The sequence below is a fragment of the Ictidomys tridecemlineatus genome, chromosome 6 (genome assembly GCF_052094955.1).
Source record: "Ictidomys tridecemlineatus isolate mIctTri1 chromosome 6, mIctTri1.hap1, whole genome shotgun sequence".
In the NCBI taxonomy this organism is placed as follows: domain Eukaryota; kingdom Metazoa; phylum Chordata; class Mammalia; order Rodentia; family Sciuridae; genus Ictidomys; species Ictidomys tridecemlineatus.
The window spans coordinates 157401326-157424691 of record NC_135482.1 but is presented as its reverse complement, the minus strand read 5'-3'; the positions used below and the strand labels follow the sequence as shown (position 1 = coordinate 157424691).

Below are 23366 nucleotides of genomic sequence, written 5' to 3'. Positions count from 1 at the left end.
GGATATCAGAGGACTTGAAGAGCAGAAGATCTTTTGCAGTAAGACCAGAGAAGAAAAAAATGTGATAATGCTAGTGGGAATTCTTTTAAAGTATTTGTTTAGGTTGGGTTTAAGCCATCTAGCTGAGAAAATAATAAACTGTGGTAGCAGTAACAATATACTGTAATTCCCACAAAGCACATTCAGCATAACTTCTTTTATATAAATAATAAAACCATAAATAAATATGATTACTCTAACATGAAATTATATTCAGTACTGTGGATCAGCTGTTTTTCTCTCATCTTTATGTTTCTTAAGTTTAGTGTTGGTCTACTCCTACCTCCACTTCCATGACACATTTAACTAATCTATGAGTGCGTTGGGGTAGCACTTGACCTTGAGCCGAGTTTGGCAGATGGAGGGGAAGTGGGACATTGTGTATTTCTCAGGCAGCAGGCAGGAGGAGAAAGAGTGCTTTCAAACCTATGTGGACAGTGGCAGCTTTACTTCTGGAGGCCTTGGTCTGTATCATGTCAAGCATTCACATCTAACAATCAGACAATAAGATTTTGTCCATAGGAATTCTGGACATTCTTTGTATTGTCTTCTGAGTCACGTATGTTCTTGGAGGCCAGAAGCACTTTTTCATGCCTTTGGAGATCTGAATACCTATGGGCCATGAGGGTCTTCTTTCCCTCAAAACAACTCCATTTGAATCTTGCTAACCCTAACCAATGGACCAGAATGTTCTTGGTTAAACTAGAAACTTCCAGTTGGATGCCCAACTGCACATGCATTTGCACCAGGCTCTCGCGCCCCAGGCACCTCCTTAGCTACTCACCAAGCCTTCTGGTTCACCTCCATTAAAAAACACATAGTTTTTGAGGCCCAGAGGAGTAAACATGGACATCTCGGGGAGGTGGGGCTCCACTGTCCTTACTCCATGATTACAGAGCAAAATGAGGACTGTAAGTAGTCATTTGGAAAAAAAGAGTAAGTCGGGTGTCTGGCCCAGGGCAACACATTGCAAGGTGGTAGCAGCATCCTGCTGAGGCAATAAGTTCTGGGGCATCATGACTACAGGGCTAATGCTTTATTCATTGGGTGGCAATGGCATCATTAAGAGCACATTAGCTTAAAGAGTAACTAACATGTTCTTTGTGACTCTACTAAAAGAAATGTTAAACAGGATGAGCCACTGGTTCAGGCTGGTCAGGACTTGATCTGGATTTTACTGCAGGTAGATTTCCATAGACTAAAGGGCTTTTTGGAAAATACATAACTCATTTACCAGAGTTTTCAGCTATTTAGGAGTTAGTTATTACCTATGACAATTAAAATTTCTTACTTTGTAGTTTAATATGTTTTCCATGGTTGGGTCAGGGTGTAAAGAGGGTACATAATGAAAACAGCACAAAACAGCACAAATTATAGAATGATGTATTGTCTGGTTTACTTTATATACGAAGGTAATAATGTTTACAGAAATTGCTTTCTCCACATCAGTGTGGCCTAAAAGACCAATATGTGAGCAGTTTTGCCTTTCTATACTGCACATGCATTAAAGACTTATTCTTTGATTTGGGGCTGTCCTCAGAGTGTATAGTTCACCTCCCTTGATGCTTGGGCCTTTGGAACATGGAATCTACTTGCAGTATTGTTCCAGAGGTGCTACCCCATTCGCTAAAGGACTCATTCCTGGGTCTTTCTTCTTTATCGGCAATCCACAGATTTTTGCTTTAGGTGAAGCTTTTATTTCATTGCAACCTTCTGTTTACTTTGTCCACTCTATAGAATTTTCTGAATGTTAGCATGAAGAGAACAGACAAAGTGCAAAACTCAGAAAAGATTTAGCAGTGAAAGAAAGGCAAGAGTTTCCTATGTTCTTATTTACTTCCACAAATTTGTCTGTGACTTATTTAAATGGTACTTGAGCCTTAGTAACCTTCTTCAGGGGGTAGAAGAGCCACTTTCTCAAGGTCATGAATCAATGCAAAAGTAGCATTTGGGACAGAATTCACATTTAGATTTTCTCTTCTCCTGGTATGGTGAAAGGAGAGCTCTGGAACTCTTACAGCTGTTTGAAACAGTGGGTGACCACAGCTCTCCACCATGGCTGAGGCTGGACAATTACCTACCAGAAACATTTTTGGAGTCTTCAATATCTGGGGAGGAGCTGGAATTGATGAGGCCCAGGTTTCATCAAGTTCTTCAAGCCTTGATGCTCTGTGATTCTGGTGTCCTATATCCCAGCGGTCAGAAAGCTTTACTTGGGTGGATCTAGGCTTTGACCAGTGATGTTACTCTCTTTACTGATTCACTGACTAATTGATTGGCATCCAGTAATGAGAGTAATAAGTTGAATCACACAGTTCATAAACACTTTTCATCTATAATATTGCCCTTTCCAGAAAATCTGAAGTAGTCAGAATGTTTTATTATCCGTTTAATCTAGAGATATAAAGTGTAGCCTTTTTCAAAAGTAAAGATTTCCTGGTGGAAAATTTATTTCTGCCATTTCTCTATACTTGGGCATGTCATGTTGACTAGTATTTTTCTTGTGTCAAAAGGTAATTGGTTTAACTCTTTTACCTGTGTCAGTTTACTTACATGGGTGAGTCTCGTGGGCAAATTTTCCATTGTGGTTTGATTGCATGAGTTCAAAGAGTGATCTGCTGCTGCTCTCCCATCTCTTCTACTATCCCTCCTCCTCTCCTCCTCTTCCTTCTCTTTCTCCTTCCTTGAAGACAGACATGCCATGGGTAAAAACTGTTCCATTCAGTAACCATCCCCTTCCTAAGAGAGAAGGAAGATGATTTGTAGTATAAAACTGGCAGGCAGACAAAGTAGAAAAATGGAGGAGATAATCACAGACCCATAATGGGATTGTGTGTGTGAGAAATGGCCAGATCTGCATCTCTCCTCTGCGTACACGTCACATGGAAACTTTCCCTTTCTTCCAATAATTTCACTTCTTCAGCACTATACATCTATGCCTCTGTCACACTAATGTACTGCTTAATGGGTCTGGTGATGCAGTTATTTATAGATTTCAGCTCATTCAAAGAGCAGCTGCAGGAAGTCTCACAGAAGGAGAACATCCTGCAACCTGCTTTTGACCCTGCAGGGTTGCCAGGGAGGTATGGAATCTTAAATCTTAGCGTATGACTTGTTAAGTGCACCAAAAGCTTATCTGATAATCTCTGAAAGATTTTTTTAAAATTATTTTTCTTTGACACTTTAAATTCATCTGCACTCTAGCTTCCAAAAGACATTTCCCCTCGGTGTTCTTTTAACTTTCAAACTTCCAAGCTCTGGGATTGAAACCTAGAACTGAATTTCTTGGTTTTTTTCTAACCCTTTATTACTTCCTTCTTTTTCTTTTATTTTCTTCACTTTTCTTATCGTTTCATCCTTCCATGCATAAATTAATTTGGAAATGTAGAATACTTGCATAGAATTTATGAATGTTTTCTCAATTTGTAAATATTGATAAGTAGATAAAGAGGGGTAGGAGGAGACTGCCACATTCCATGAACTGTGCTTGCTAGCTGCAGGGTATGCAAAGATGACTAATTTCCTTAGTCTTCCTATGCCCATAGTTTATTAGGACTATAGAGATAAAAAACTAATTAGAATGTGAAGTGACCAGTGCTGGTACAGAGAGAGGCCCAGATCGCTGTGGGAACACAGAAGAGGGATTTCCTATTACCTCTGTCTTCTTGCCTTAAAGGGAAAACTGAAAAAAATACTTAGAATAGGAAGGGCATCTTTCCTCGGGAGCATTGTGATGGGGTGTGTGTCGAATTGTGACACTTTGACAAGTGCAGTGATTTTTATAAATACATGAGTCAGAGACTAGATATTAAAACAGACCTTTTGATTTCATGATTTGATAGAAAGTGCAGCAGGATTCACCCTTTTTAAAATTCATCTCTCCTGAGCTCTCTCCTCTGCCCATCCCATTTTCAAGAGGTGTCTTTCCACTATGTCACTAGGAAGGAGCTTTCCAGTTTAGTTTAATAGAATAGTCCTACTTTACAAACCTCTGATGAGAAATTTCTCATGAAGAGCCTAAACTAAATCTCGTCTTCAAAATCCAAATCCTATTATTTCCCACTAGTCAGAGGTAGTTAGCATTAATAATTAATCAGCATTCTGTATATTTAAGAGACTTGGAAACTTTATCATGTAGGATATTAGGTTATCTCCATTGTCAACTACCTTTTCATTGTCATCTGTACTCTCCCTTCCAAAGTGCCCCCAACAAACAACAATTACTCTTAAGAAGCAATGTAGACTTTGCTAACATTTCTGTAGAAGGGGCTGGGGAAAGATTTGCTTAGCATGCTTTCCAATAAATGCCCCTGAAATCCTAATTTTGCCACTGTTTTTCTCCATAGCTCCTCCTTTATGTGGGTGGCCAGTGTTTCCTGCAGAGCACTCAGCTTTGGGTTCAGCTTGGCCACATTTTGCAGAGCAATTCCACTCTGACTCTAGACTTGCAAACTTCACTCATCTCTATGAGCAGTAAAACAAAATACCCCACAGTTGACTGTTCCATTACCCATAGAAGCCTGTTTGATAACCCCCTACAGTAAATAGAGCATTTCCTTTGAGTTTCTTTTGTTTGTGCAAAGATAATAGAATTTTACAAAAGAGATGAAAAGGCATTAGGCTTTCCTATTTGTTCCTCAATAGAAAAATTGGTCTGCAGTTACTTAGCTTATCATTATAGGAAGCAGAAACATCTCCCTTTTTATTCATAACGAGTTGCTTAAGAATCACAACCTCAGTACATAAGAAACATCTATTTAATAATATTTTCTTTTATTTAATCTACAGAACATTCCCATAATCTCAAGAGCGTGTCCTATCAATTTCATGAAGACCAAAGTTAGATAGTTTCTTAGTGACAGAAGAGTGAAATTTGGATGGATATGCATTTTTTCTTTATATTACAAGTGTAAACTATGGTGATGCTAATGAAGAGTTCCTATGAAATAAGAAAGGTTCAGATATTATATGAAATGCTTCATTTGGTATCAGCTATTTTTAAGATATTAATAAACCTGCTCTTCTCACTATAATTATTTTGCTATTAAAGTAGGTAATGAACCTAAGGAACTAGATCAAACAAAATTATTTTAATAAAAATAAATTTCAGTAACTACCTGATCTCTACCTGCTTTACAGTAAGAATCTATGCATCATGGACAATTATGAGTTTTATTATTCAAAATATGTATGCCCTTGATGCCTGCAAAAAATTAGAAAGGATTATAAAGGGTTATGTTTTTAAGAGTGGGAGTGGTCTGTGCCCCATTTTATGCCAAATAATATTTTTATAAGCTTGTGACTTTTAAAGCTATTGTCTCCATTGATATAGCCCAGTGAAGTATTGAGCAAGTATATGTTGTTGAAGAGTTATGAAACTGGGCATGAGATTTTGTACTTCAGTAGATCTTTATAAAGAGCAGGTTAGATAGTCATTGACTCTAAACAAAGATCTATTATCCTTGACATTTTATGTATCTGATTATTTTAGGATGGTCAGACATCAGAGGAACCTATAAGTAGAAACTGCCAATTTCATAATTGGTCATGAATCTCCTAAAAGCTTTTGTAGTGCATGAGAAGAAAAACTTAGGGAAAAAAATCATACATTTTTAAGTGCATTATATTATTTTATAAAGGAATTGTGGAAAATAAAATATCCTTCTTCAATTTAGGTGTGGCATAGAAAACTAGGGCAACACTTACTTTAGAAATATCAAGTGTTATTCACTGTTTTATAATTAATTACATAATTACCACCAGAACACAAAGATCCCAGGGTACCTTAATGGAAACACTACATTTCCAAATAAAATAATAATAATTATCACCTACTATATTCAAAGTGCTTTATTAGCTATAATTTTTAGCTCCCCACATCTCTGTGTGTAAATAAACACCATTAAGAATATTACTCTTTTCTATAGTTTAGGAATAAGAAAACTAAGGCAGAGAAATTTATTTGAATGATAAATTAGGTACTATTGTTTTGAATCATTTGAAGAGGCAGATATTCAATAGGAACAATAGATGTTGGTAGGGTACAAAAATAGGTCTTGCCATTAGTCATAAATCACCATGTAGTAATTAATTACAAGAATTACCTTTCTTCCAAACCATATGATCAAATCAGCTTAAATCTTGTAAACAATGTCATGGCAGCCTTGAGACCGTTGGAAATACCGGGGATATGATAGAACTGACTTTAAGAGTCACAATCCTAGGTTCCTGTTCACCTCATGACATTATGTGTCATAAAAAGCATTGGATTTGGAGATTGATGAGATGTAATGAATTGAGTGTCTCAGAATTCAATTAGAGGATAAATCAAGCTCTACAAATTACATCTTGCCAATCTTGTTCCTTGTCAATGGAACAAGACTTTTTTTGTTTTTTAAATCCCCCCAAAGAAATAGATGGCCATGGAAAGCATAGGTAGAAGCTGTGGGCCGCCAGCACACTGGATACCCTTATTTGGGACTGGAGCACTGGAGCAGATGCTTTCCCTAAAACACTGTAGCAGAAAGTCAAGGTGAAACGTGGCCAGCAAGGCCCAAGTCATAAAGCCTACAAAGTAAAGGGATGTTCTTTATTACAGTGTTTCCACACTGTAGACTCATTAGACCATACACACACAACCAAAATATGTGATTGATGCCCATTTGAGAAGAATCTGAGATTAAAAGGAAGCCAGCCAATTAAACTTCATTTGGGGAGATAAGTAAGACAAATAATGACCTTGCAGTGATCTGAGACAGCTCTACTGCAGGGCCATTCCTGAGAAGAATGAGCACATTCTAGCCTGGCTCTGTCTTGGTGCCCTAAAATGGTTGAAAGTGGAGAAAGAGAAGTGTTTTGAGGTTTCATGATAGAAATATTATAGTGGATGAACAACTATAGGACAGACATTGAAGTTACCTAAGTATTTCTTAACACCATTAAGTTTATTTTATGTAATGAGAATCTCTCTATCTGATGGCACTCATTGCCTCAGATACTTGATGCACCATATAGGAGTATATTCTGAACTCATTTGGGTAATGGCAAGGACATTTACGTATCCTGAGTGTCGTGTACTCCCAAAGATACAATCACTCACTGCTGTTTAGATAGAAATTTGGGGGAAAAAAATCCTATTTCACAAGCCCCTTTAGTTGAAAGCTAGAGATTTTTTGAGACCATAGAAACCATTTGTTCATTATCCACCTATCCTGAAGATATTGAAACCTGGACTTCCATTTGAATTAAACTTCTGTTCAACTAGCAAGATGCTCTTTTTGACATTACAGTACTCAAGGGACTTAATTCTTGCACCTAAGAATTAAGGAATAAGAGAACATACCCTGAAAAGATCAAACTTCACGTGAGATATACTGACACACTAGGACATTTAATTCTAAAATTATCACTACCACAAACCTGGTTTAAAAAAATTTATAATTTGACATCCAAATGAGAATTAACACTTAAACTCATGTGCTGTATCAAGCCAGCTAAAAATCGAACTCATCAGGTTGCTCATCTAGATTGAGAACAGGTGAAAGAATACTTAACCTGTAGAGTTATGCATGCTATGGGTTCTTGCATTTTTAAGAGAGAAGGCATAGAATTTTATAAACAGCATAATAAAAAGGGAACCTTTGTAACTATATTTAATGTTTTATTGTTATTTATATCTGGTAGAGCAATGCTATGAGAATATAATAAAAAAACATATTTAAACTGTGCAATTCTAAGGAAAATCCAGACCAAACAAATTTTGACCTGTAAAGTTTACCATTCTACAGAGCTTTAAAATTTTTTTTTTTTCTTGCTGCTCCAGCCCTCTTCAGATTTCCTTATGGACAGCTTGCTCTTCTCCCCTCTTGCTTTTCCTGACTTTTGTAATTTAGGCACCCTCCTTTTCCAGCCTCACAGCAAAAGGGTTCTTGCTTTTTTCTTCCTCCTGACATTCTTTGCTCTCTGAATATATTTCACAGACGACTGTCTCCCAAAATAACAACATCAATTAATTTTTTAACTTAAAAAAATCATATTTTGCCCTGAGTCTGCCCTCTCCATTGATGTGCAGTGTGTGGAAGAGGCTGCACAGGGGCTGATAAGCCCCATTTGTGAAGGCTCTTCATTCGAGGCGGAGCATTGACATACACACAGACCATGCTGTTTATTAAGCCAGCCTGGTGCTAGGTGAGTTGATGAGTTGACCCACATATCTCACCAAGCTCCCAGAAACTGAGCCACAAGACAAGCTGCTGAGGAACCAACAGGAAGCAGCTGTACTTCTATGCCTATCTGGAAATTGTTCTTTGTTATTTGTTTTGAATACACAACAGTTGGTCCTGTGAAGTTCTCACTCAGTTAACTATTATGGTTTCTCGCCACACTCCTCTCCCCTTTTGCAGAATCTGATGATCTCCAAGAGGACCCCCAACTCAGCTATCAAAGTGCTCCTGCCTCCCAGGATGCTTGTAATTCAATGGTAGATGCAGGTGGAATTGAGAGCATCACTCAGTGTCCTCAGGAGCTTCCCCAGATGATGGCTGCAGGTAAAGCCACAGGATGCAAACAAGACATTTTGAGTTCTCACTGGAAAAGCTTGCTTGGCCAAGAAAATAGGAATTAAACCAGGAGCTGAGGCTCTGAAAAAAATCAGACCATGAAACTCGGGAAAATCAAAGAGCATGAAGTCAAATTTAACACATTTTTTTAAAAACCTCTGTACTCTTTGTGTTTTATTTTTTTATTTATTTTATAAAATCAGTGTTTATAGGGAATACTTTGGAAAAGTCACTTTAGGTAGACATCTGCATTTGCTTAACATAATGATTCCTTAATTTCCTTAATGTAATAGAAGTGTGAAAAGGAGAAAATGTGTTTCTAGGTAACACTTAAAAATTCAATCAGGACCAGTCCTACTGATTGGCATCTGCTCTTCTGTTGCACAGTTAAGAGTACCTGGTCCAGAATTATACTTGGAAACAGATACATTTATTTATCCTCAGTTTACTAAGCTAGTTGACTTGCTTTACCAATAGAGTACTGCTGCTCTGCTTCTTGACCTTGAACTTGTCTAATGTTTCACTGGGAGGAGGAAACACTTCTTTGCTTTTTTCCAAGGGTATCTGCCTCCTTAATGGCATGCTGAGTATAACGCAAACTACATGTCATTAAATTTCCTCCCAGAAAGTATTTGGGAACTCTTTGTGTCTGCAGAAAACATTGTTGTAGATTATAGTGCTTTAATATTATCATTACTTTTGTGTCTCTGTGTGTGTGTGGGGGGGTGAAAATGTGCTAAATGAAGCCTCATATGTTTAGAACTGTGATTTTCTTTAAAGTGAAGACCCTTGTATGTTGACTCTAAGCCAGAGTTTATTTTTCCCACAGCAGCTGATGGTTTGGGGAGCATAGCAATAGACACGACGCAGCTCAACATGTCCGTGACAGATCCCACAGCCTGGGCCACAGCTATGAACAACTTGGGCATGGTTCCCGTGGGGTTGCCTGGACAGCAGCTTGTATCTGGTAAGCTTTCACCTGGTTTCGAAGATGCTTGCAGTATTGCCAAAGGGTTTGGGTGACAGGTGCCCGTAATCTCTCCCCACGGCGGGTGTTGAACATGGTCTTTGATATATGAGTGGGGCGTGTCTGTTGGATTGTGTTAGAGATTCTTTTCCTTGTCGCCTTGTTCTTATGCCTGATAGCCATTCTCCGAAGCAGCAGTCACCTGCACTGTTACTGCTACATGCAGTGTCTCAGCTCTGTTGTCTCACAGCATCAATTGCATTTTTCAAATTTGTATATAGAATGGCTAATGCTTGATCTCTGATTTGCAAAATTTATTTATGTACATCATCCCTTTGGTTGCAGTCTTCCCTCTGAAGTAGGTAGATATGTATTTTTGTTGTTGCTTCTGTCAGTGTTCCCATTTCACAGGTAGGAAAATAAAGCATTGAAGTGTCAGAGCTAGAAACTCAGCTTAACTAACCCCAAGTCTACATTTTTTGGTCTACAACACTTTTGAATAGTAAGTCGATGAATTTGATAGATAATGTGTTTAGAAATGTCACCATGTCAAAGGTCGTTTAAGATTTTATTATTTAATTCAACACGTTTGTGGAGGATTTTATATGGGATTTGTAAAAAAATTCTTTGGGAAATAGAGTAAACATATACACTTATAAATGTTTTTGAAAAGCATAGCTCCCTAAATTTGGGGAAAAAAAGTAATGAACAACAAGAGTTTAAAAAAATCATGTGTAGAATCAGGTGTTAAATGGTTGTACAGATGAGTCATGTAGTAATTTCCAGATCAGTCACTTGGACTCTTAGGGAAATGTCTTCAGGCATTCTTCATGGGCTGTCTCTGGAGGAGAGACACATTGGATTTGCATGTTCCTGCCTCACTCACTTTCTCACTCAACACACACTCACTAAGGCAGGCCCTGCCCTGGCACAGGGGTTCCGCAGTAAACAAAACAGGTATGGTCCACACCCTCACAGGCTGTGCCATGGAAAGGGGATGGTCAGTTATTATGCTAAGATCTTTGTTGTAATAGCAGATGAACCCTTCAGTGTGTACTACTTAGGAAACAGTTGCTGTGTGAATGCTGAGTCAGGCCCACAAACATGGACTTTGTGTGCTAAATTGACTAAGCATTTGATTTCTTTTTCTTCTTTCTTTTAAAAAAAAAAAAGAAAGTGTGTATGAATAAATGTCTGAATTAGCAATGTTAAATTATAGGTGTGCATATATACAATGTATACATACATGAATGTATGTGTATATTCATATATACCCATGTATACATGTACACATATGTATCTAAATATATATAGTTTTTTTTAATATAATAAGAAAGAACATAAGGATAGATAAGACATGGAAAAATAACAGAGAAAAGGAAAGATGAAGATTGAATTATAAAACATTATACTTAGGATATTTATAAAATTCCTGGAGATACTATGAAATCCCTACACTTGAAGAGCTCTCTGTGGCAGGGATCAGGGTGCGCATACATAAATGACATTGTCTGTGGGTTGCACATGTGTTTATACAGGGCCCTTTCCTCAAAAGCTGATCTAGACATTTCTTCTGATAACAGGAGAATAAGATTGGTAATCTTCCACCCACGTTTTCCCACCTGCCTCACTGAGATTTCACATAGCAGAAATTACTTTATTCTTGTCTCATCTCTCACTTTTCTCAGTAAATGTTGTGTGACTTCTAGAGGAAACCAAAATCTCAATTATTCATTATTTTTCATATGATTTTGAGTCTTGTGGCATTTTAACCATGGCCAATTTATGATTTTCCCAGCAACTTAACCATGAAAGGAATTATAGCCCTACTCGTTATAGAAGATTTACCGTATCTGCCCTGAATTACGTTCTCCATCTCCTGTATTAGCCAAACTGCTGAAACAGGTTTTGAGCCTTCCAGGGTCTTTCTGGGATTCTCTTCCTCCTTTCTGCAGTCTCACAATGCAATGATACTTTGCTTTGTTCTCAGGGTTACCAGCCAGCTGCTTTTATTAACCTGACCTCAGGCCAATAAGAGTGAAAAGGTTTTCTTTTGTGTATGGTTATTGTCCATGTATTTTGTTCCTGTCTTTTTTCTTTGAAAATATTTCAATCACATTGAATACAAGATTTTATTTTATGCACTTTGTTAACGTCTCAAATTGTTTTCCTACTTCATGCTTTTATATTAAAATGTAAATAATTCATCAAATAAATCATCTTCATGTTGCTTAACCATTCTAAATGTTTCCATTTTTCCACTTTTACTAGCCAAGTGTCTTTATGGAATTTACTCTCTCTGAGCATGTGAATGTATTTTACCTTTCATGTAATATGGTGGTCCTGTCTACTTTATAGAATCATTGTGAGACTTAAATGTGATAACTTGTTAAAAGCAACTTATATCTGTATATAGTAAGTATTCACTAAATATTGGCTCTGTCTTCCTTGTTTTTTTTAAACTAATAATATTACAGTGGATATTTTTAAACATAGTACTTTTCGGCATTTAGAATTATTTCCTCATATAAATTCCCACATGTAGAACTAGTAGGTCAAAAGAAGTGAACATTTTAAAGATTATTTTTATGTACTGGGCAACAAATTTTTCAAATATGCAGATGTATTTAGAATTCACTAATTTGATCCTACCATTTTACCTTGAGTTATTTTAGGATGCAAATCATGCACTTTCATTTTTTTGTGATTTAGATCTTAAGTATCCCCCAAAGGCCCATATACTAAAGGCTTGATTGACAGCCTCTAGCACTATTGGGAGTGGTAGAACCTGTAGGAGTTGGGACCTGAGGGGAGGAAGTTAAGTCATTAGGGGTATTCCCTGGAGGGGATATTGAGACCCCTGCCCCTTCCTCTCTTTTCACTTCTTAGCTTCCATGAAGTGAGTAACTTTGGTCCACCACAGGCTCCCACCATGATGGTTCTGCCTTGCCATGCATCCAAAAACATGGGGCCAAGTGACCATGAATTGAAACATCTGAAACCACAGCCCATTTTCCCTCCCTTTAAGTTGATTTTATCACAGTGAGAGAAAGCTAATATGCCTTCTTAACCCTTTATTTACTGTTGATTTTTCCTCTTTATAAATAGATTTTTCTCATACTGTGTCCATTTATCAGATAGAGTTCTTGGTAATTTTTTAAATTGGTTATGTGTTACTCATTTTAATCCTTTGACTTAATATTTCTTCAAATTATCTGGTCTGTATTTTGCCTTTTAATGTTGATATTTTTTTAAAAAAAATTGTTTAATTTTTCCCATATAAGTTCTTCATTCCATTTCTAAATACATAATGATTTACCTGCTCCAGAGTTGGCTATGTTTTTGAGTTTCCATGCTTCCATTGGCTTTCCTGTCTTTCATCAGAAATTAAATTCTTAGGTATATGTTTGCCTGTTTCTGGCATATCTATTCTGTATTGCTGATCTTTCTATTTTTAATCCCAGCACCTCATTGTTTCATTTATGACAGTTCTATAATGTGTTTATAGGGAGCGGGTTCTGCTCTGTGCTGTACCTGTTGTGTGGTACTCTTTGTTTCTTTTCAGCATAGCCGCGGAGCTCTGGAAAGCTGTTTCTCCCTCATTGTTCCTGCTGGCCACCTCTGGAGTTCTTCAGTGTGACTGTAGAATGTTAGAGGCAGTCTTTAATGTTTCAAAAAAGGGACTTAAAGATTATTTAGTGTAACGTTCCTTCCCAGAAATCCCCTGTAAAATATCTCTGACAGGATTATGGAGAGGCTGGATTTTATGAGCACTTGGCTTTCTCCCAAAGTTTCTGATATTTCTAAATGACCAAGCACTCTTCCTATATTTGTTAAAATTAAACTGACACTAAATCCCCTTTCTCGCTGCTTCTCCAGTTTATTGAGAGATTAAAATTATCAGCAAAGCAAGGTGTCCATTCTTCATAGCTTCTGATTTTATCCAGAGGCTTTCCCAGGGAATTACATCCCATTTACCACCATGTCGAACCTTTCTGATGGGCTGTTGTTATGGGCTCCCATAAACACACCTCTTGCATCTGCCTCTCCTTTTATCGTCATAATTCCATTCCGACTTTAGGAACTTTCATTTGCCTTCCTCATATGAAGTGCTACTTGAGACCATTACGTTGAACTTGTTTCTTTTGCCCAAAACACTCCTTTTTTGTTGTTAGAGCCCAATCCTGCTTTCCACACTCCAAAATCTTGCCTTCTCTATTAGGTACTATTTATCTCTACCTGTCATTTTTTTTTTCATGTTTGTTTTATATCCATAGTTTATTTCAGTTTTGTGATGTGATTGTTGTTGATTTGTTTTGCTATCAATATTTTGTGCTTTGTTATAAATCCAGGTTTTCTACATGGGTCTGTTGGAGCATTAGTGTCCCACAGTTGTTGTTCAGTAGGGCAAATGACACCTAAGTATTTAGGTGGACTAACAACCATAGCAAACTCTGAGTTAAACACAGGTAAATTACTTCCTTATGGAATTTCTCAAAGTCTTTACTATGCTAATGTGCAGTGTGCACATTCAAAGAGTAGGAGCTAGTACCAAGATTCCTCAAACCTAATTTAGTCTTTAAAAAATACTCACTAGCATCTCATGAGACACTAGAATGCAACCATCTACACCAGATTTTTCCTGTCAACTGAAGAGGCTCCTCTTCTTTGCCTTATGAGACATCCTTCCTATGATCTAGTTTTATAATTTTGTTTGTGTTTGTGCTGAACAGTGTCACTCTCTAATACCCTAATTTCAAGTTTCAGAATAACTTTTGTGGACAGGTGTTACCTAAAACCTTCTTCTGAGTTTTTGGTGGCATGCATTGTCCCTTTCCAGGGACCACCATACACATACACCACACACTTCTGGCATCATAGGCTAATATCTGGGTATCAAATACTGAGCTTTGACACTATCTGTGTGATCAGTTGCTCCCTTACTATCTGCCCTTGTTTCTTTCCCCAAGCTATCATTGTCAGCTGGAAGGAGAGTCAAAGAGAAGGAGTTGGGTCCTGGAGTTGGCCCCAGGCCCACATGGGAACTAGTGGTACCTCAAGGATACCCTCTGGCAATGATATTCTACCTTGCTGTTTTCCAAACTTTCTGAAATCACCTTTCCAAGTGCTAACACTCTTTCCTTAACTGTTTTTGAATTTAAGTTGACATACCTCTTTGACCCCATATTTTTTAGCATGCCATTTTTTAGAGCATTCTTCTGGAAGGCACTGTGCCACCTCGTCAGCCATGATGGAAGGGCTGCCTGCAAGAGAGCACCACACGCTCATCATGATGAACCCAGAGGCAGCAAGAGGCTTGTTACTTGCACATGTCTGTCAACACTCTAGGTTGCCTGGGCTCACACCTGGCTGTCTCCTCAGAAGCTCAGTGCTCCCATTGCTACTCGCTTCCTGCCACTCTGAGGGAAGGCTGAGGTGGCAGATAGTCTCCCCACTCTCCTCTTCATCACCCTCTCCCCTTCACTGATCTTTTCACTCATTTTAATTCTACTCTGCTTCCTAAGGATATTTTTTCCCCTAGTTTCCTTCTAGGGTTATTTAATCCTCCCAGGAACACCATTATCCTCTCTAATGTGCCCAGATATGAAGAGGCATTTGTTAAATCCCTTCATCTCCTCAAGCATCCCCCTTTTAACTGGATTTACTGAGCCAGATGTTGTGCTGAATACTGGGAATTCAAGACATAGACCTTGCTGTCATGTTTTAGAGTCTAGTGGGAGAAACAGAAAAGAGTAAATAGGCAGATACAAATCAACATGGTAAGTGGTTACGTTATAACAGATAAAGGGTGCTGTCGGTGTCACTGCAGAGCCTCAATCAGGAGAGTCATGGGGTTAACACTGTTTCTGCAGAGGACTTTTGTAAGTTCTGCAGAGTAGCAGTGGCAGTGTAGGAAGGCTGACAACAGGAAAGTCAGATTGGGCTGTAGGAGCTGCCCAGACAAGAGCTAATAATGACAGAGCCAGTCATAATCCTGGCAGCAGAGAGTGGGCAATCTGAAGGTACTTGTGAGCCATTTAAAAGTAGAAACAATGGAAATGGTTGACTGAGTCCCTGTAGAACATAACAAGAGTAAGGAATCACCATGACTCCTGGGTACATAGGCTTGGAAATTGAATAAATAGTAGGGTCGTTTACTGAGAAGAGAATGAGGGGAAGGTAGAAAGAGAAGAGGGGTAAGGGAAGGTGACTGGTTTCCTTTGAAAGGCTTGATGGAAAGTTTGGAGGGCTTATTAGGTGGAAACATGGAGTGAGTAGTCCACTTATGATTCTAGAGCTCAGGAAGGAAGCGCAGATGGAAATGTGTGGCTTTGACAGTCACAGCACACAAATGGTTGTGGAAGCCCTGGGGATCTTTCTGCCCCAGCCAAGCTTTTGCTGTGAAATTAGATGGGCCCTTGGCTGTTCAGCTAGTGTCAGTCTAATCTCCAATCATGTCCCCAATTCCCCCTTCACCAGTTTCTGCCCTGGTGACCCATTGGATTCCTGACCTTTCCTGGACTCCAGCATTTGAATTGAGTTGAGAGAAGTGGTCAGAAGTAACAAATATAATCTGGAAATCCTGCCTGAAATAATCGCTTCCACCTACAGACACACCCAGGAGAAATGTCTGTCCATAAACCAACCCATGTGCTTGCTTTTAAAATAAAAAGAGTACTCATATCAGCATACTTCCTGTCTCAAGTCTCTCCAGATATTAATGGTGACACTCCCTGACCCAGTCATGATTAAGGGCATACAGACAGCCTGGTGCACAGTGGTGGGGCTCTTTCACAGATAATGCCCAGAATTTGCCTTTGTTTTTATTTTCTATCTTGTTGAATGATTTCTCATTATCCAATGTCAGATAGCAAATAGGCCCTTGGCTTATGTTTCACATTCTGTGTACCTGATTTCATGTATTTTTGACAGTTTTGTTACACTTTGCACAGTTATTTACCTTCACTCCAAGATATTAGGACAGTACATTGGCATATTTATTCATTACTGAAGATTCTCGGAGTACAGTTATTTTAAAGGAAGTAGAGAAACAGCAATTTATGTGACAGATAGATGATGTTCTCATGGAGCCTATGTATTTCTAAAAATAGTAGATGTTATCTAAATAACTGTGCAAATGATTAATTACAGTTATGGGGTATTATGGTTCTCTATGGGGACCTACCTTTGTCTGGTGGTATTGAGGTGGGGTTCAGAAAGGCTTTTCTGAAGAAGTCATATTTAGGCTAAGCCCTGAAGGATAACTTACCCAGGTAGCAGGAGGGAAGAGCAGGAGAAAAAGGGAAATTGGGCAGATGATAAAATTCCAAGAACAGAAAATGCCCTGTGCAAAGTCCTGAGGTGATGGGAGCCCTGCTGTTTCAAGGAAATGAACGGTGGACGTCTGTGGGCAAGAGGTAGTGTTTGGGGTGGAGTGGGTTTTGGCAGGTTGGCACTTATCATGAATCTGCAAGGGTTGGCTGAGGTCAGATCTTCCCTACCAAAGTAAGGAGTGGAGATTTTATTGAAGTGTAAATTATTGAAGGATTTTAAGCACAAAGGCAACCTCCAAAAGTGTGTGTGTGTGTGTGTGTGTGTGTGTGTGTGTGTGTGTTTCTTTTTCAAATCTATCTGAATTGTTTTATAGGGATTATATTTAATTGTGGCAAGAGAGGAGGTGGGTTTTGCACCTGTGCTGCAGGTCCACAAATGGATGGTGGAGGTAGAGAGCCCAGTTATATCCATGTATGGTGCTGGGCACACACACACACTGTCTTGGAACTTTCATTCTAGTGTTATGCTTGTGATATGTGTATCTACAGAATTTCTTGAGAGAAGAGAATCTGTAGAAAATTGTTTCCAAAAAATAGTTGGTTCTGCCCGTATCATGATCCTATTCAAGGTAATTGACCTCACTTAAAGCCAATCAAGAAATATTTTCAAATAAGTGTTCACAAATGAAAATAGCCTGCATCCTTGCTGGCTAGAAATGTTATCAAATGAAATTGCTTGTCAAATGCTTAATATAATAATTTTATCATCCATGCTATCAAAAAGATAAATTTGCTTGCTTTGTATAGATTGACTTCTTCTCAATTATTAATGTTTAATTTTGATTTTCCTGTGTGTGCTACAATATCCTAAAAATTTTATACTAGATTATGCCTCTTGGTTAGTGTAATCTTTTTTATTCAGTCATACTCGGATACATGCACTGATCATTAGCCTGTCTGACTATCCTAGTCACTTTATTACCAACTAGACAATAATTAGAGAAAGTATTTTAAAAATAATTGTATATCTATTTGTCTGTGAATATGTTCTGTACACATTCCCTAATTTTCCTGGTTTCCTCAGGAGTAGAGAAATTTTGGTATCTTTAATAGTTTCACGAACTGATGGAAAATATTTACATTCATTCCATGCTTGAAATTCATAATTTTCTTCAGATGGGCCATTCTAATTCAGCAGAGAACAGGAGGAAAAACCAAATGGTTAAGTTTCCATATTAAAATTAATTTGGGTGTTCCTCTCCTGACACAAGGATATGTGTCTCTGTACATGCATGCATACACATTAGTATATATTGGATTTTTGTTGGGGGCTAATGTCAAAGCTTTTTATTTATAACTATGGAATAATTGTCCAGTGATTTATATATCCTTTGTTTGTTTTTATTTCCTTTCATATTCTGTAGCCTTACCATTTAGTGTGTGTTCTCAAGTTGTGGATACATCATATTATGCACCTGTCTGTCATCTGTCTAATAGACTGTCTGGTTTCTTTGGGCAAGAACATACCTAATTCATCTGTTTTTCTTCTCATCAAACACAGAGTTTGGTACTCAGTAATCATACAGTTAAATAAATGTATTATTAATACATTTATATAAATAATTATGTAAAGATACATAAGATTTGTAAAAGCAACATTTATATTCGGTCCTTAGACAATTCTAAAGTATATCCTTTATGTCTTTAAGCGTGTGTAGAAGTAAAGGGTAGCCTCAACCACTAACCCCTGTTATCTGACATCTGTGATGTATTTTGCTCATAATTGAGCATTATCTTTCCAGATTACTTCTGTTTTAAAAATGTATCTCCACGTCTTTCCTTATCATGTTTCAGCTTTTATCCACCTTCTTGTGCATCTGGAGTGTATTTTTAAGAGCTGCTTTAGTGTACTTATCTGCTAATTCTATTATCTGTAACGTTTGAGATTCTCTCTTGATTGATTTCTCTCCTGGTAGTGGGTCCCATTTTCCCCTTTCTTTGCATGCCTAGTAATATTTTATTGGTTGCTGAAGAGTATGAATTTTATGTTGTCAAGATCTGGGTTTTAAATTCCATTAACTATTTTTGAGATTGGATTGGAGTTCCTTGGCAATAGTTTAATTCTTTCTTTTTTTTTTTTAGTTGTTGATGGACCTTTATTTTATTATATATGGTGCTGAGAATCGAACCCAGTGCCTCACACATACTAGGCAAGTGCTCTATCACTGAGCCACAACTCCAGCCCAACAGTTTGATTCTCTTCAGCTTGGTTTTGAGCCTGGGTAAGTCCAGAGCTGCCTTAAGACGAGAGAGAATTTAGTCTACTCCTGAGGTGAAATACTTCCAGGAATTTCCTCGGTGTATGGTTTCTCCTTTCTGCCTGTTGGGAACTAGACCTCTTTCCAGCCCTTGATGAGCTTCAGAAATGATACCAGGGCTCCTTTCCCCTGGCTTTGCTCCCAGCTTGGTACTTCCTGATGGACACTCAGCCAAGGACTTTGAGGATGCCCCTCTGAAGATCTGCAGAACTCGCTCTCTGATGTGTTCTTTATTCCTTATATTCTGCTGTGTAATTTCCAGAGGCCTTGGCTCCACAAATACTGAACTCAGAGTAAGCTTCAGTCTCTGTTTGGGTTTTTTTTTTTTTCCTTGTGTTAAGTCCTGGACACTTTCTACACAGTAAGCTAGGTTTCATTTCATCTTTTTCCCTTTTGTTAGTGATTATTGTCCTGTACCTTCTATTGTCCCATGTCTTAAAAACTGTCATTTGGCATATTTAATCTCCTATCTTGGTTGACATGGGAGGATAAATTCTATCCCATGTTTTCGTCATTATTGTGACCAAAACACCCAACCAGAAAAATTTAGAGGAAGAAAAGTTTATTTGGGGCTCACAGCTTCAGAAGCCTCAGTCCACAGAAAGCCAGCCTTATTGTTGTGGGTCCAAGGTGAGGCAGCAAATCATGGGGAAAGGCACAGTGGAGAAAACTGCTCAGAACGTGGTGGAATTCAGAACACGGAGGGTGATAACAGGGAAAACACACCATTCCAGGTCATGCCCCTGATGACTCACCTCCTCCAGCCATGTCCCCCCTCCCATAGTTACCACCCAGTCATTCCATTCAAACAAGGATGCACTGATTAGGTTACAGCTCTCATGATCTAATCATGTCATCACTGGATATTCTTGCATTAAAATGAGCTTTTAGGAAATACCTCACTTCCAAACCATGATACCCTGTTACTTCCTTGTGTCTAGAAGCACCAGTTTTCAGACAGTCTTTTAAAAGGCTTTTATATGTTCCTTAGAGATATAATCAGTATAAATATGAGGCTTTGTTATGAATGACTTTACTATGCAAGCAAAAAAAGATAGTAACAAAACCTGTCTTCTTCTACTAGTGACCCCATTTTATAGGTGAGAAACTGAGCCTGGTGAAATTAACTGATTTACCCAAAAGTTACCCAGATGGAAGGAGAGAGTGCTGGAATTGATATCCATGTCTGTTGACCTAAACCATTTCCACTTTGTCAAGATTTGGGGAGAAATAACTAAAGCAAAATATCTTATGCAAAAGATAGGCCTAAAGATAAATCAGCCCTATCTTCATATTTTTTAAAAAATTATTATTTTTTTAAAAAAAAACAATGCTTAATTGGAAAGTTATCACTGATGATGAAAGAGGGGAATCATAGATTTTTTTTAATCTTATATCAAAATTTAAAAGGTTTCAATTATTTAATTTTTGTGTTTGAAATGTGAGGATTTCCAAGAAATCTCAAGAATTTAGGATTTGGGTTCCAGTGATTTAGAATTAGTACTAAAGTTGAACCAGGAATACCACAATGATATGAAGTAGACTGCTATGAATGAGACCATAATGGTCATACTCTCAGATTTATGACAGAAACCAAAAAATGACAATAAATAGTAAGACTAACATGAACATTTATGTCTAAAAATAAGTAAAGCAAGCTTTCTCAAAGAAAAAAGAAAATTTGAATTTTTTAGGATTAGCATAGGTAAGACGAACTTTTGTCAACAACAGTAGGTGGGAACCCTGTCTGCAGTATTCGCATTAGAAAAAATATTTTGCCTTTCATATGTGGAGCAATTGTTTTTGAAAGAAGTAGATGATGGGTAGCTTTAGAGCCTGAGTTCTTAGGGTTGAAGCCAGGCCCTTTCTCTCAGCTGTGTAAACTTAGGCAAATTACATAACTTCTCTGGGTCTTTTTATCTATAAAATGGGAAATGATAACATCAGAGAATTATTGCCATTTCCAAGATTAGTAATGTAAAGTATATGACATATGGTAGGGACCCAAACATGTTAATTTACTCTCAGTGGAGAGAGATGTAGGAAGGAGGAGGGAAGAAGAGGAGAGTGATCTTGGATGAATTTTATGGGAATGAAAAGAAAAGGGTTGGCCCCTGTGACAAAGGTCCCCTCATCCGGACTTCTCCCATTCTAGGAGTAGTGACAAAGCCATTGTCCTCTACAAGCCATCTGGAGGCACCCCATGTGCGCCTAGTGCACACCCATCACTCAAGGCAGTTTCCACAAGTCACCCGTATCAGTGTTTCCTGGACAGCAGCTTTCTGAGCCTGCTTTAGACCTTCACCTGTGGCGCCCTAGAATCTGCAAGTGAAATTTGAGTCCTAAGTCACTGCAGGTGCTGGGCTCTTGGAGAAACAGTACACCCCATTTGGCCAGGGCATGGGTAGAGAAAATGATTAGATGCTAAATTTCTGTGGTATTAACTGCAACACAATTTCACAACAAAAAATAGTTTTTGTCAAAGTAGCTTAGCCAAAAAGTGCCTATAAGTTAACTTGCAGATACAAATTTTAAAATTGCATATGGATTATCTACTGCACTCAAGCACTGTGCTATATAGTCTGATTGTTTGTGTTCCCCCCAAAATTCATATGTTTAAATTCTAACCCTTAAGGTGATGGATTTAGGAGATGGGGCTTTTGGATGGTGATTAAGTCATGAAGCCAGCATCCTTGTGGTTGGGAACAGCGAAGAGATTTAGGAGAGTTTCTCACCCCTTCTACAGTGGGAGGAGAAGAAGCCCTCTATGAAACAAGAAGTGGCATCACCAGATTTCAAATCCACCACCACTCTAGGACTTTACAGCCTCCAGGAGCGTGAGAAACTTTTGTTTATAAGCCACCTAGACTATGGTATTTCGCCAAACAAACAAACCAAGAAACCTAAGACACACTCTGTATAATCTTTTAATCTGTTTTTATCTTAAAGAAAAAGATGTTTTTGTGTCAAGACACATATCTTTGAAGCATAGTAAACTATATTTTTCCTCATCAGGGACATTTTCTTGCTCCCATAAAAGATACAGTTTTGACCTTGAGGGTTTGCTTCTGAAAGTTAATGCCCACAGAGCAAAAGGATACTTTCTTCTTAAGGAAAGGAGAAATACTGTAGTCTTCAAGTTCCGCTAAGTCTCCCAGACCACAAGGGCATCTTTAAAGAAATATTCCTCACTCCACTGGATGGGACCCTTGTGACCTCCATCAGTTAATGCATCCTCACCACTTATTCCATCTCAGCAGGAAAAATAGGCCTTGGTGCCCTAATGTGAGGCAACTAAAGTCACCGCAGGGGACTCCTTGCCCAGAGTGAATCACTGCTGATGAGGGTCTAACCAGAGACATTTTTATGAGCTGTGCAATCACTCAAAAAATGCTCATTTTATATTTTCAAGACTTTAGTGGCCTCTCTCTTGGAAACCATGTATTTGAGAACGTCTTTTGAATTTGTTCATCCCCAGCTGTGAGAAAATACTGCCTAGTCATGGGTAGGAAAAAGGCAATTTAGAAAAATAATAGAGGAAAATGATTTCATCTTTGTCTAGATTTTCTATGTCATCCTTGCTGGGAATTGGCCAGGAGTAGGGCAGAACCTAGATGGTTCAGGGGCAATGCGGGGCCCACTGTGCAGCAAGCCCTGACTGGCTAGAGGAGACTGGGAAGGCCACCGAAGCATAGAAAAAAAGTCAGAGTAAGAAGGGTAAAGCAGAGCACCGAAGGCCCTGGCAACAGACCTTGTTAACTCCTACTCCACTCTGTCACGTGGTGGCCATAGGAGGCTGTTCAGCTCCCTAGCAGCTCTCACATTGTATGACTTAGAGGTAAAATCCTAAAAATGTAGAATATATGATACCCAATGGTAAAATGACTAGCATCTGGTTAATACCATCGGGAAATAAAGCAACCTAGTAACTTCTAACAAGAACCACAGGAAGAGTATCTCTATAATTAAAGTAATCTTTTTGGTAGTGAAGGCATTTCTCGTTTGTTTGTATATCTGTTCTCTAATGGATGCAAGGAGCCTGTGCAGCGTTAATCACAGGCACTGCCTTGTGAGTGATACAGGAGAATCATTGTAAGAAGCTCTAATCTCTCCAGGCTTTCAAGAAACAAGTTCAAGAGGTGGGAGGACAGATTCCTGCTCTTTCAGGGCCTTTGACTTGGTCATGGCATCTGCCGAGCAGCCAGTCCTG

General features: G+C 38.4%; 1 protein-coding gene across 11 annotated transcripts in view; it reads left to right on the top strand.

The window, feature by feature from the left end:
- Positions 1-23366, top strand: part of Enox1 (ecto-NOX disulfide-thiol exchanger 1) — a 521454-nt gene that overhangs the window by 306418 nt on the left and 191670 nt on the right. For 10 of the 11 annotated variants that reach the window (XM_040281478.2, XM_021719677.3, XM_040281477.2 and 7 more), the window contains 2 exons: positions 8442-8585; positions 9427-9564. In XM_040281478.2, the coding sequence (XP_040137412.1) occupies positions 8516-8585; positions 9427-9564 (208 nt within the window). In that variant the 5' untranslated portion in view covers positions 8442-8515. The remainder of the gene's footprint in view (positions 1-8441; positions 8586-9426; positions 9565-23366) is intronic. The other variant, XM_078015926.1, reaches the window with a different exon arrangement.